We start from the raw sequence: 13,545 nt of genomic DNA on the forward strand, positions 1-13,545 counted from the left end.
TGAACGATGGCGTCTCTATAGATAAAGCAGCTGACACTAGAGATTAAACGCCTGGGTCTCTCCGTGTCCACCTGAAATTATTTCCAAGTGCCAGCTATCAGCTACCAGATTCCTCAAACCAACCAGACTCGCACCTTAACCACGTGTCTACAATGAGTCATATGAAAACTCCCAGGACCAGCTCCAAGGGGACAACCCCAGTAGGGGTCAAATACGTGGGACTCCCCGTTAGCGGTTAGGAGTAAAGTCTTTTGGGTGAGAGCTGAAACATCCTGAAGCACCTCAAAGTTAAACTCTGTGACGGCCCTGGCAAATCTACACATCCTAAACAAATCTCTGCACCTGCAAGCCGCTTTGCAGCCCACCTTCTCCTATTCCGCCAGCCTGAGGAACTGAGCAGGTGTCAACAGGTGACATCAAGTCGGAGCCAATTACTGCAGGTAGAAATGATCATTCACCTTTTGTCTAAAGCCTTCCTGACTGATGCGATCCTTAAATGTGATTTAAGCTGTGTGGGAACATTGGAAGCATAGACAGGAAATGAGGTTTAATCACAAACTCAGCTCAGTTTGTCCAGTTATTTGAGTCTGAAAGTGGTGCTAGGGGAAAAAAGTGGTTAATTCAGTCATTTTATTAACGCCCTTTAGATTAACTCAACTCACCTCTTGGTCATGTCATTTTCAAATCTACAGTGATGGTGTGTCAAACACTCCTTTTTACTGCTCTTTTAAATATTTGTGTCCACACGATGCCGACGTGTGCGTTTGTTCTGGAGCGTTTATTAAAAAGTAATTACAAAACAAAAACAGCAAGCAGAGTTTGATCATCAGGTCAACACACAGCAGCTCATCGCGTTTCTAAGCATTCCTGTTTACTACAGCTACAGCTAACAGTCCACTTCGCACCAAGTCAACAGCTACACGTGTTCTGTCTCAGGTCAAAGGTCACCAGTGGCTTCCTGGAGGTTTTTGTTTTCTCCAAACAGGTGAAGAGACGACAGCAGAAGCACACAGAGAAGAAATGAGTTTAGATACGATTCGAGTCTTTTTGTTCTTCAAGCTGAAGGAAGTTTGAAATAAAAGGAACGTCCACCGGAGCAGAAGACTGAGACGCGATGTACAGATTTCCTCGTATTGCTCACGTCCTATTGGACAGCTTGGGATCAGTGGAGTACCCTGATTGGATAAAGGAGGAAAGCCTCCAGAAACTACAGATGGGAACACAACACACATGAAAAAAAACCTTAAAATTTATCTAAACTTTATGAAGAAAAAAGTACACTTTAAGGTTTCAGCCTGAAAATCCTCCATCGAACACGGTGCAGAGAAAAAAAGATTAAAAACAGATGGAGACAAAAAAAATTAAATTTGGATCACAAAAAAAACAAAAACGGAAAAATTCATGTGCCCGCATTCTCCAAAAGAAAAAAATTAAAGCATGTCAAACATAAATATACAAACACATTATGCATCTATGCACATCATCAGCCACGTTCGGGTTAGAAAATGATCTAAAAGTTTAAAGTGCAACAAAGAAACAATGAGAAATACTGATTGGAGAGCAGATACTGATTTCAGGGTTAATAAGGATTTTTTTGAGTCCCGACGGAGGAGCGCGAGTCCTGTCAGCTCATATCAGACGTCACAGCAGTCCAGACGTTTGGCCATCGTGTCATAACAGTCTGTCCAGATTTAAGACCGTCCTGTCCTGTAAAGTTTCCATCGGTCTTTGATCGCTTTTGCCGCTCCTGTCGTTGGCTAAGAAGGAAATAAATCCAGGAAGAGCAGCAGAGGCCTCAGGGTGCTGGCTGACACCCTGCAGCGACGGCGCGGCGTCCGTCAGGCCGTCAGCTTCAGTCGTCCTGCAGAGAAACGAGAGCGTCAGCCAGCAGTCATGTGACCCTTTAACTCACCATGTCCACACTACTGACAATAAATGTGAAAACATGTTGTTTCTCTTCATTTCGCTCTTTCTAGAGCTGATCACAAAGTTCTTACACTGTGAAGCGACTTCGTCAGCAGTTTACAAAGCATCCCGACAGCTCCTGCAGACTCTCCTCTAACGCCTCTGCACGGACCACAAATAAAACAGACACCTGTGCTGCCCTTACTAACCTCTGCTCAGAAGAAAACAAACTGGCTTTAAATATTTCTCTTGTGTACCGCTGACATTTTTTTAAACCACCTCCCAGTTTTTACCAGGAATTTAGTCTGGAAACTTTTTAGATGAGAATTATTACTGGTGCTCAGAGCAGAGTCTCCATCTACACCACAGAAATCTTCAAGTCAAAGAATCATTCAGGTGTGTTTTTAAAGATAAGTTGTGTGTCCTGAGCAAAGATCACGTCTGCGTTTGAACACCGACAGACGTGATCTTTGCTCAGCACACTGGCTTCCTCCAACTTCTACATGAAACGTACAATTAAAGTTAAAGAGTTAAATCTGGCCAATTTCATGCTTTTTACAGTCATGGTTCAAGAACCTCATGATAACACTTCCTGTTCTAACCAAAAACACAGAAACATGGAGGATTTTACTCCACAGTCATCGGGTCGCTGCTAATACAGGAAACAGCAGCACCTTTGCTAACGTTACCTGAAGATCGACTCTGAGGCCAAGTCTTCATGTCACATTTGTTCAATTAGCTTCTGGTAATCAATACGATCTCTCACCGAGCATTTCTGTCAAACGTGGTCCCAGAAAAACCAGCAGGAGTCAGTCGATCTACCGAGGCTGAAACCTCAGACTGAGCCTGACTGCAGTGTGAACGAGCAACAACCAGAAGTGTTCCTATCAAACTGACACAAACAGTGTTTTCAGATTTATCAGTGCAGACATGGAAGGAAGGAAGCAATCCCACAATCCTCTGCTCATCAGCGAGGACGCTCAGCCAGGCCACAGAGCAGCGAGGGGGAGGGACGGGATTTATCCGGACACCAGCGCACTCAAACACCCACCAACAGTCGGACGTCACGAGACCGTAACAGAGAGAGGCGGCTCGTTTGGTTTTAGCTGCTGCAGATTCAGAAATATGAGTAAATAAAAAAAGCTGCAGGTGTTTTTATCAGTTTCATCTGAGAGCAGCACAGAGAGGAGGAGGATTAGAGACGGGATCACACTGCTGGCCTCGCTCCATTAAGGACTAAATGCTTTATAAAAATAAAATAAAAAACCTTCCAGCTGCTTCCGAAGCCTCTGAGTGCTTTTACGTCTCCATAATGGCTTTTTGTAACCAGACCTGACTGAAACTGGAGATCGTCACGTGGGGTTTATCGTCCGTCCTTCTGGACACTAAAGACAACTTTATTTTAAAAATTAAACACCTGATAAGACCTGAAAGGAGCAACCGAGGCCATAAACTCACCAGGAAAGTATTTACCTGGGATACAAATCATATTTTCAAAGCACTTCTTTTTCAAACTGAGGAGTCGCCCCCTGCAGGTCATCAGAAAGGATGCAGGTTTAAGCTGCTTTTGCACTCAGTGCCTTCATCGTTTACCTTCTTTATTATTCCCAGATGTTAATGTAAGAATCATTTCTCATCTTTAATTTATCCAACTCGTCCTGCACCTCTCTGTCCTGGGATGAGATGAAACCTCAAACGTGTAAATTTCTGGTGACTTGAATTCCAAAAGAAGCTGATGAGTGATAATACAAGACTCCAGCAGCCGAACAGGCGACACACACACACACACACACACACACACACACACACACACACACACACACACACACACACTCTCACTGGTTAGAGGTGAGGAGCATTAGATGGATGGTGGAGGAGACAGGGGGAGGGGGCACCATGCCATGCTGAGAGCTTCCATGCCAAGCTGTCCACCAATCAGAATACACCCCCACCTACCTGCCCACCGTCCCCCACCAATGGGCTGGCTCTGTCTACCTGTCTGTCTGCAAACCAACCAATCAGACCACAGAATGAGGACACAGAAGAAGAAGGAGGAGGACAGACTGACAGCGGGCGTTCCTGGAAAATTCCTCCTCCACTCTTACAGCTCAGACCTGCGATGTTCAGGAGTTATCATCATTATTATTATTTACGCTGCCGCTGTTCCCCTGCTCAGGCACCAGCGCCCTACATTTCCCACAATGCACTGCAGAAAAATGGCATGAAGGTTGCTCAGTGTTAAAAAAAAAAAAAAAAAAAAAAAAAAAAAAAAAAAAAAAAATGTTTTGTTGTAACTCTTGGCACTGTGTGATGTCATAAAGAAGATATCCTCATATGGTCATCTCAGACAGATGGTTTTTCAAACCATCAGTAAAAAAAATAAAAAATAAAAAAATAGAGCCAATCAGTAGAAAGTCAAAAGCTCAAAAGGGGAGGGGCTAAACAGCCTTCTTCAGGCAGAAGGGGATGAGCTGCACCAAGGCTCAGTGTAAGACAAATAAGGATTATTTTAAACTCTGAATCATGCAAAGCCGCTCTGGGGCACTTCAGGAAGAAGCAGGGTTCAGTTCAGACGGGAAGCAGCCGTCCTCACAGAGCCGAGCTGCTGCTAAAACTACAACACTGAGCTTACAGCTGAAATAATTTATTAGCAACAATCCCAATTAATCATGTGACCTCTGAGCGCAGTGTACCTGTGGAGAGCTGCGACTGGGACCTCCTGCGGGAGCTGCTGGGAGTTCTGGAGGCGGAGGAGAGGGTGGAGCCGGCGCTGCTGGCCCGAGAGATGGGGAGAGGGACCGGGGTCACCGGGGGGGAGTCCAGCTAGAGAGAGGTCAAAGGTAACTTTTGTTAATTGTCTCATAAAACCAATTATTTCTACCCTACATCACACCGTTAACCCCGCCCTTATTCAACAGCTGATCGTGAATAAACCAAAGAAGAAGAAATACGTCTTTACCTCAATGCTGTCGTGGGTGGGCGAGGATGACGTGGACGAGTTCTCGTGTTTCCTGGAGGACGAGGAGCTCAGCTCGACGCTGCGAACCCTCTGAGCGAACTTTAGCGAGCAGACCGACTCGCTCATGTTGCTGGGCAACGGAGAGACCTGATGATGATAAACAGGAAGTCGTCACCTTCATCAAAGCCCTGTGGGGTTGTTCAGGTTGCTGCTTTTATTGGCCAGCTCCTGGACTCACCTGCACCATCATCAGGGTTTTGCTGTCTCCACTCAGCGAGTCCTGCAGCAGGTACGTGAGGCGCGAGTTTCTGAACGGGACGTGGGAGTGTTTGCTCCGCAGCGCGTTGATGACATCGCCAAGCGCCGACAGGGATTTGTTGATGCACTGAGCTTCTCTGAGCCGACTGCCCTCCGCCCCCGACTTACCGATCCGCTCCGAGCCCGCCAGGTCCACGAGGTTCAGCTTCCCTAAACCGGAGCACAGCAGAGTGAGTACCACATGGAAAGTCATTGAATCGAACCAGGATGTTTCTTCAGAGGGCAAACTGATGAAATCTGGACCCCTTATTGAAAGTTTTGGGGAATACAGCTATGTTGTAAAGATAATCTTTGAAATAAGACATTTTTGGGACAGGAAGAGTAAAGTTTATGTGGAAATGATTTTTTTATAAAAGACAAAATATTTGGTAAGTCAGGCTTTTCTTTTTAGAAAGAGGAGGCAGCTGATCTGATCCACACTCTGGTACCTTTTAAGGGCTGTTTATGGTTTGGTGTCCTGGTAATACTGTGCATTAACACAAGTCCTCACACAGACACCCTAACAAACGCGCGCGCGTGTGTGTGTGTGTGTGTGTGTGTGTGTGTGTGTGTGTGTGTGTGTGTGTGTGTGTGTGTGTGTGTGTGTGTGTGTGTGTGTGTACCTAGCGTGCGGTTGCCAGTGGCTGTGTTGAATCCAGACACCGTGATGATGAGCAGAGCGTGTGACCGCGAGCTGTGCTCGTTCAGGTTGGTGCAGGCTGTCGCTCTGTTGACGTGACCCAACTCAAACACCTGCAGACAGGTAAACAGAGTAACCATGAGCCGCTGGGAGCTAAACACATCATTCCTGTGCAAGATGAATTTTAGATCCACATGTTTGCAAACAGTAAAAAAAAAAATCCACAAAAGTTGATTGTTGTTTTTGTTTGTTTGTTTTTTTACATTTAAAACACAAGCCGTCATCCATCATCACAGGAAGACAAATGATCATCAGGCATGTTACACTAAAGGACAAGCAGGAAGTCCTCACCTTGTTGATGTCCTCAGGACTCTGCACCGTGATCTCGGTCAGTCTGGGGACGTAGAGTTGGCCGCTGCCGTCGGGATTCATCTTTATGTCGAGCTTGTCAGACGGATTCTCCCCGAGCAGGTCCCTGAAGGCAACAGAGGCGTTTGAGTGCCTGCAGGTTTCGACTCAGGGCTTGAGTGCAACAACGAAGGCTGATTAAAACAGAACTCAGGGGCCCTCAGGGGTCTGAAGAGATCCGTAATTTGCAGCATGAAACAAATCTTTAACCTTTCACCAACTGCAGCTCGTGAAGCCTTTCTCCCATTTCTGCGTTTTTCTGTTTCGTGTTGTTCAGTCTGATAATCTGAGTTTAATCTGACCTTCAGAGCTCTGAATGTTTCTGCCAAGAAAACCTTTCGCCAGATGTTGAGCTCTGACTCTTTGCACAGATGTTTTGTTACACAACAGCTGGACAGATGGAGTGGTCCAGCTTTACATAACTGCTCTGCAGCTGCTCCCATACGAGGAGGCGGGAGTAAAACCTGTGATAACAGACCTCCACACTTCAAACCCTGAAACACATCCTCATGTTTCCTCATCGCTGTAAACACAAACACTGTAGTTTACATGTAAATGAAGCCATCATCAGTCTACAGGGTCAGAGGCCCTCAGACGGGACAGCTCTCTCCTCACCGCAGCGTCTCGTTGTAGATTTCCACCATGCTGACGGTGATCTTATAGTCCCAGTCTGGAGCTTTTTCCGATACCTCGGAGAACAGCAGCCGCAGAGCACGCTGGTTAATGCCGGGGTTATCAGTGACACCCTGAAGGTCCACAGGCAGAGGAGGCGGAGTTTACAGGTGTATTCAGCGACATCTCGATTAAATTTTACTTACATTTGAATTTGTGTCTTGTTATTGGAGCAAAAACTGAGCTTTTCTGAGCGGATAAATGTCCTACCTCCATGGTGTAGGTTTTCCCGGAGCCGGTCTGCCCGTAGGCGAAGATGCAGACGTTATAGCCGTCAATACAGGAAGTGATCAGAGCCTGAACCTCCTGAAACACCTGATGAGCCAATCAGAGAGAACCAGCAGATGAGACGCACACCTTTATTCACAATGACCACAAAAATCATGACCGATGGGGTATCTGCTCACAAGACGAGCCTCTGACCTGGAGGTCGTTTCGGGCTTCATTATTTTGAAGTTCAACAATCTAAACGTTCCGAGGACGCTCACCTCTTCCTGCGTGGCGTGAGGGGGGAAGACTTTATCCAGCTCAAAGGTCATGACCTTGCCCTTGTTAGAGAGGTAGAGGATGGCGTCGTCGTCCGAGTCGAAGCTCAGCATGGTTTTGGCATCGGCGGAGTCCTGCTCCTCCTGACTGACCGGCCGGACGCGACAGAACACACGGATGTTACCTTGGAGACCAAACACAGCAGCACGGTGAATTTAGAACATTTTGTTCTGACCAAACAGACGAGATCATTTCCTGCATCTGCACAGGTGAGATTATCGGTCTCTACCAGAGCAGCTTTGCATGAATCATGGCTCAAAATAATCCTTTATCCTCCGCGGAGTTCATTCTCCATCTGAAACAAGCCGATTTAGAGCTCCGCCCTCTTTATGCCAACTTTATTCTGATTGGCTGCCCCTCTGTACCTGTGTTTGATGTTTTGAGTAGCCTGATGCTTAAGTTTTTGGTATGAGCTCGTCAGTAAGACATGACAGGAAACAAGGAAAAGCAGGTTCTCACCTCCTTCAAAATAAAATGCAGCAATATGCTCCATGTTGCAGACTAATATGTGATTCTTTAAAGCTCTTTAATAGAAGATTTTTGTTTTACTAAAGTATTAAAATCTGTGATCAGGTGTGTGAGCGAGCAGGTGAGAGCGGGAGCTATGAAACGTTCGGACAGAAAACACGAAGCTTGTTTCAGACCTTTGAGTCGAACCAGCTCGTTGTGGCATTTCTTCCTCAGGTTCATCTCTCGCTTGTATTTACGCAGCAGCTCCTGGTTGGTGCTGCTCACCTCACTGATCACCTGGCAGATCTGAGACAGACACACACACACACACACACACACACACAATATTTATAAAATGACTGCAAAATCATTTGTATGAATTAACACTTATAGTTTTTTTTTTCCCATTTAAAGGGCGTCTTGACTCGACCCATCTCTGAGCGTAACCATGAGGGCGGGGCTCTGACTCACCTCCTGCTTGGCCTCCGTGATTGCTTTGTCCAGCATGAAGGGGAAGTCCTGTACCTGCCTCTTCAGACAGTTGTAGTCCGAGGTGAGAGTCCTGAGGGCCGGCTGCAGGCTCAGCAGGTTCATACGCACACCTGTAAACAACAACAACAACAACAACAAATGAAGCTAACGAGGAAGCATCAAGACCTGCAGTTCCTCCAACATCCAGCAGAGGCAGCAGTGAGTCGGTCCCTATAGACTCCCAAGTTAAAACTTTGCAGCAGAAATAAACGTGTTTACAGCCGGATACACAAACTGTTCGGTCTCTGCAGATGATTTCCTCCTTTATAATGCCTGGTAAGTCGCCTGCATTAAAATTTGCATTATTAGGGGTGTGGCCTGTGTAGCTTTCTGCTGACTTCACCTCAACTAACCAGAGTCCCTGAACTGGACCATGTTTGTGCTGTTGGAGCATTTTTAATGTCTTCAGGTGACCAATATGGCTGCAGTGAGGTTACTGTGCTAACAGACTCTCCAAGATGTCTGAGTGATTTTATTTGGATGTTACCAAGAACACAGGATACCTGCGTCTCTGTGATGGATACACACAACATGGGAATGGTCACAGAGTCCATATACACAGTCTGCGGTTCAGACCAACAGGAAACTGCGTCTGACCTGCGAGGTTCTCGTGGACGGCCTTCATCTCGCTCTCGGCTCGGATGAACGCCTCCTCGATGACACGGTTCTTCTCCTCCTCCAGGTTCTGCATCTCCGCCTCCAGCTGACCCTGAGCTCGCTCCATCTCTCCTTCATAGACCAGGATCTGGAGGGCGGATGCACACAGGTGGAGGCCAGTGTCAGAATACACACCCGAGCACATCATCGAGTTTCTGCCTTTGCGTTCATCTGTACGACGAGCCTCACGGAAAACTTTTAAATATCCCCGATTCAAGTTTGACTTGTTTCCATAACGTTAAACATTATGTGAAATGTTGATACTGCTGCAGATAATATCAACATAAATTACAAAAAGGCCAAATTACATTTAGTTATTTCAAAATATAAATACATTAATTACAGATCTACAGTTTCACTAATAAGAAATGAATGTTTTTGCTAGTGAAAAATAAACTGTAGGCATCTTTAATTAGGATTGGACTAAAATGACTTACAGATGTTACTTGGAAACTCAAATTTTAAATATAATTTCACATTTACAGCTAAAATTATTGGATTCACAAGAACTCAGAATTTAATTTTACATTTCAAACATGGAATTTCTTAGAGGATAACTTCCATTAGCAGACTGTTTTCATGTTTAATTAAAGTTATATTCAGAATAACATTACATCAGCTGTACCAGACACAGCTGATCACAAAGCTAACAAGACCACGGAAACATCTCAGACTTTAGTGACGCTTCAAATGCAGCGAGGAGAAAAAAACCTTCAGGATCACCAGCAAACATCAGCTAACATCGGTTAGCTAAGCAGCAGTTAGTAAATTTTTTTTTTAACACACTGTCAAAGCGAACAGCTAACACAAAAGCTAGTGTCACAGGAGAACACACAGGTGTATCACACAGGTGGAACAGGAACATACGGGAAGGCTTCTTCACACTGATGACTAATGGTTCATCCAGCAGCTGCTCGCCAGGTTGGCTGATACCTGGAGCTGGGCTAACGCTTTCTTTATGCTAAACTAGAACAACCAAAATAAAAGCTTTGTATTTTAATGTGAACACAGCCTGCAATAACCAGGGAGCACTGGGACAGTTACTGGGATGGTTTAAAAATCACACACTGGGTGATCACACAGGGTCTGAGGCTCTGAAGCGTCCCAGTTAAACCAGTTCAAACCACAGATTTGAGAAACTCTCATAAGCTGCCACACACACACACACACACACACACACTTTGTCTTCATATTTAAATTTTTATCCAATTAAACAAGATCTTTATTTCTGCCATCACATCGTTGCACAGCCGTTTTGCCCTCATGTAATCATGTTTTAATAAAACTTGTGTATCGTGTCTTTGCATCGTAACAAACGATGGCGTCAGTGGCTGACGTGTCTGGTTTATCTGGCAGCTTCAGTGCCGGCGCTCTCGGTCAGGGGCGGTCGCTCGCTGTGACCTCTGTTCTCTGAACATTAATGATGTCACGGGGTAGGCGGGGAAAAGGACTGGGTGGCCAACCTTCGATAACCTGCGAACCACCTCGCTGTTGCGCCGGCCGCCGGCCTTGGACAGGAGGCCGCACAGACGGCCTCGATCTGCAAGGAGCTGCAACCGGATGCATGCGGAGAGGAAAAGGTGAAGCGTAGGGGTTAACCTGGAAACTGGCTGATCTGAGGTCTGCTCATAGGAGAACCTCATCACCTGCCTCACCACACCACAGGTGAAGAAAACGTCTGGTTCACATCAAAATGATTTATTCTGACCCAACATCATCTATGCGTAGTTAGAAAAGCACTGAACAAAAACGACTTCTGCTCGTAGCTCCTCTCCAGCTTGTCTCCTCTTTCACGTTCATAGAGCTGCCGGTGACATTAAAGAGGAAGACGAGGAAAAGGCAAAGCTGGCTTCTGCAGGTTGGGTCATGCAGCACTTCTGGAGCCTCTACGGTAACCGGACGAGCTGACGTGCGGCTGCAGGTGAACTTACCTGCGTCCTGAGCTGAGCACAGGTCCTCTGCGACTCGTGCAGCTGCGTCTCGAGCTCTCGCAGCAGCTGCCTCTGCGCGGAAAGCTGCTCCTGCAGGGCGTTGTTCTTCACCTGCAACTCGGCCACAGCTTTCTGAGAGTCCGCCGACTCCACCTCCACCGTCTGCGTCACATACTGAGGAACACCAAACAATTAGAGCCGATTAGATTTAGTTTCCACCCAAGACGATGCTGCATTCTCATGGTAGAGTTACTCAGCTACTTCAGATCTAATGGAACTCCTGAAAAACTGAAGGCATGAATCTAATCTCCTTCAACCTGACCAGCATCCTCACTTTGACTCTGGGGGGCGTCGCTGCCTGTCTGGCGAGCTCCTCCTCGCACTCCTGCAGCCGGAGGGTGAGTTTCTGCTCAGCCTCCCCCTGCCTCCGCCTCGACTCCTCCAGCTGCCTGCGGCTGTCGTCCAGCTGCCGGGTGGAGTCGTCCAGCTGCCGTTGGAGGGCCTCCGTCCTGGAGCTTTTCTCCAGCAGCTCTCTCTCCAGCTCAGCTAGCCGCCGCTCCCTCTGCCGGGCCTGGGTCTCCCAGCGGGACACCTCCCTCTGCAGGGCCTCCGCATCCTGCAGCACACAGAGAGGAGTTTAAACTTGTCAGCACACCTGGAGCAGGCTGCTGAGCGAGCCCGCGCACATGCACGTTACCTGGCTGTGGGGGCAGTGGCTGCAGGTCTCTGCGGCAGCATCGAGCTTCTGAAGCTTTGAGCTCCTGCATGACTTCAGCTCCTGCTTCAGACGCTCATTCTCCACCACCAGCAGCTCCAGCTGCTTCTCCAGGTCTGTCGCCCCCTAAAGGACACAAAGACACACAAACACCTTAATGTCTGTCAGAGTGTACCAACATTTAACACAGCTGCACATTAGGGTCCTCACAAAGGCCAGCCCAGCCTCCTGGCAAAATTTGAAATGGTGTAAAAATGTGAAAAATAAAGTCGTGTGTTTGTGGCCACTGTTTTTGGGCAAAATGAAACTGGTGCTGTGTAGTAGGACGTTTGTTTGATGTTTGCATGTCTGCAGCACTGCAGAGTCCTCAGGAGGGACGCATTAACCTGGCAATCAATAAAAGTGATTTGAAACAAGTGAAAAACATTTTTCCTGTACGTGAAACCCGACCTTCTTCTAAAGCTGACCACTTATTGAGTTGTTTTATTAGGAAAGTGTTTCTCTCATTAAGCTCCACTTCCATTTACTGAGACGTATGAAGTAAACATTCTCCTGAATGTTGGAGAGTTTTAAAATAAATAAATAAATAAATCAGGAGGGGAAATTTCCCATTAATCGATAACATCATGACCACATGACCGAGTGCTGTCTCACTTTTCCTGGCTGGACAATGAGGACATTTGTTCTGCAAAGCAGGAACATTTTTTCCAAAGTCAGGATGTTGTTGCATAAAGTCAAACACTTTTGTTGCAAAACTGGGACATTTTACTGAAAATGAGTCGTTTTTGTCAAACAGGAGCAACAGGGAAACTGCATCCAGCCCTCGTTTTGGAACAGCCTTCAGACGAGCTTCAGGTTTTGAGTCAGGTTAAAGTTTAAGATGTGGGTCCTACGACTATAGCATGCAAGTGTCCCCACACAGAACAAAGACGCATGCGTTTTTGAGGAACATGGTCCAACATGGTCCAGCAGGGTCTCACCAGTTCAGAGCGAAGTCTCTCCACCTCCTGGGTCTGATCCAACAGCTTCTCCTCCAGCTCCTCCACCTGCAGATGCCAAAGAACATCATTAAAAAGGTAAAAAACAAACTTTTAACCCTGTTTTTATATCTTGCACGTCTCAGTTAAACATGTCCATTTCAAAACGCGCCGGCTCAGCTGCAGATCGCATTCGGATCAGCTTTCTGCTGAATGTCACCACACTGATTCGATAGTTGGGATCTTTGCGTTTGCACCGTGACGTGTCGCTGAGCATGAAGCTGCAGATCGGACCGGCAGCTTCGTTTTGTTGATGTAACAAATCTGTCAACGTTTCTGACTCGCTTTACGTTTGACGCCAACGTGCAGATGTCAGCCCGACAGCAAAGAAAACACAAAGAAATATTCAGTTACACACCTTCGAGTGTTCAGAGTCTGAACACACAGAAACACACAGCTTTGGATTTACTGTCCTGAGAATAATCTCATCGCTGATCAGAATAAACTATTAGAACTTAAAGATCCTTCGCCTGAATATTCATGTTCATGTGTTCAGTATTGCAGCAGATTCACTAACAGCTGTCTGTAACACCACCAAATCCTGCAAACAGGAGCTTCTAAACAAATATCAGAGCTGCAGACCGTCGTGTTACTCACGACTACAAGCTAGCTGATATCATATGTTTGTGTCCCCCTAAAGCATTGTGGGAAGTGTCAGGCCTGCCTTGTTTGATCGGCGGGTTTCCTGCAGACGTACCTGTGTGCGCAGCCGAGTAACGAGCTGCTCTTCCTCTGGACAGCTGAGACGATCCGCAGGGTCACTGGGCTGCACCACCCTCACACCTACAAACACACAG

The 13,545-nt window shown here is 46.6% G+C and overlaps 1 protein-coding gene across 4 annotated transcripts in view; it reads right to left on the minus strand.

Annotated features, from left to right (window-relative positions):
• Positions 1-687: 687 nt before the first annotated feature.
• kifc3 (kinesin family member C3) overlaps positions 688-13,545 on the minus strand; it is a 38,624-nt gene continuing 25,766 nt past the window's right edge. For 3 of the 4 annotated variants that reach the window (XM_080884122.1, XM_080884123.1, XM_080884124.1), the window contains 17 exons: positions 13,446-13,531; positions 12,692-12,757; positions 11,694-11,837; positions 11,331-11,612; positions 10,997-11,170; positions 9,006-9,153; positions 8,349-8,479; positions 8,072-8,183; positions 7,370-7,551; positions 7,092-7,196; positions 6,825-6,955; positions 6,153-6,276; positions 5,785-5,914; positions 5,103-5,332; positions 4,865-5,011; positions 4,599-4,728; positions 691-1,861 (listed from right to left, as the gene is read on the minus strand). In XM_080884122.1, the coding sequence (XP_080740248.1) occupies positions 1,839-1,861; positions 4,599-4,728; positions 4,865-5,011; positions 5,103-5,332; positions 5,785-5,914; positions 6,153-6,276; positions 6,825-6,955; positions 7,092-7,196; positions 7,370-7,551; positions 8,072-8,183; positions 8,349-8,479; positions 9,006-9,153; positions 10,997-11,170; positions 11,331-11,612; positions 11,694-11,837; positions 12,692-12,757; positions 13,446-13,531 (2,345 nt within the window). In that variant the 3' untranslated portion in view covers positions 691-1,838. Of the gene's footprint in view, positions 1,862-4,598; positions 4,729-4,864; positions 5,012-5,102; positions 5,333-5,784; positions 5,915-6,152; positions 6,277-6,824; positions 6,956-7,091; positions 7,197-7,369; positions 7,552-8,071; positions 8,184-8,348; positions 8,480-9,005; positions 9,154-10,996; positions 11,171-11,330; positions 11,613-11,693; positions 11,838-12,691; positions 12,758-13,445; positions 13,532-13,545 lie in introns of all 4 variants that reach the window. The other variant, XM_080884121.1, reaches the window with a different exon arrangement.

The sequence above is a fragment of the Rhamphochromis sp. 'chilingali' genome (genome assembly GCF_963969265.1).
Source record: "Rhamphochromis sp. 'chilingali' genome assembly, chromosome: 6".
Taxonomy (NCBI): Eukaryota; Metazoa; Chordata; class Actinopteri; order Cichliformes; family Cichlidae; genus Rhamphochromis; species Rhamphochromis sp. 'chilingali'.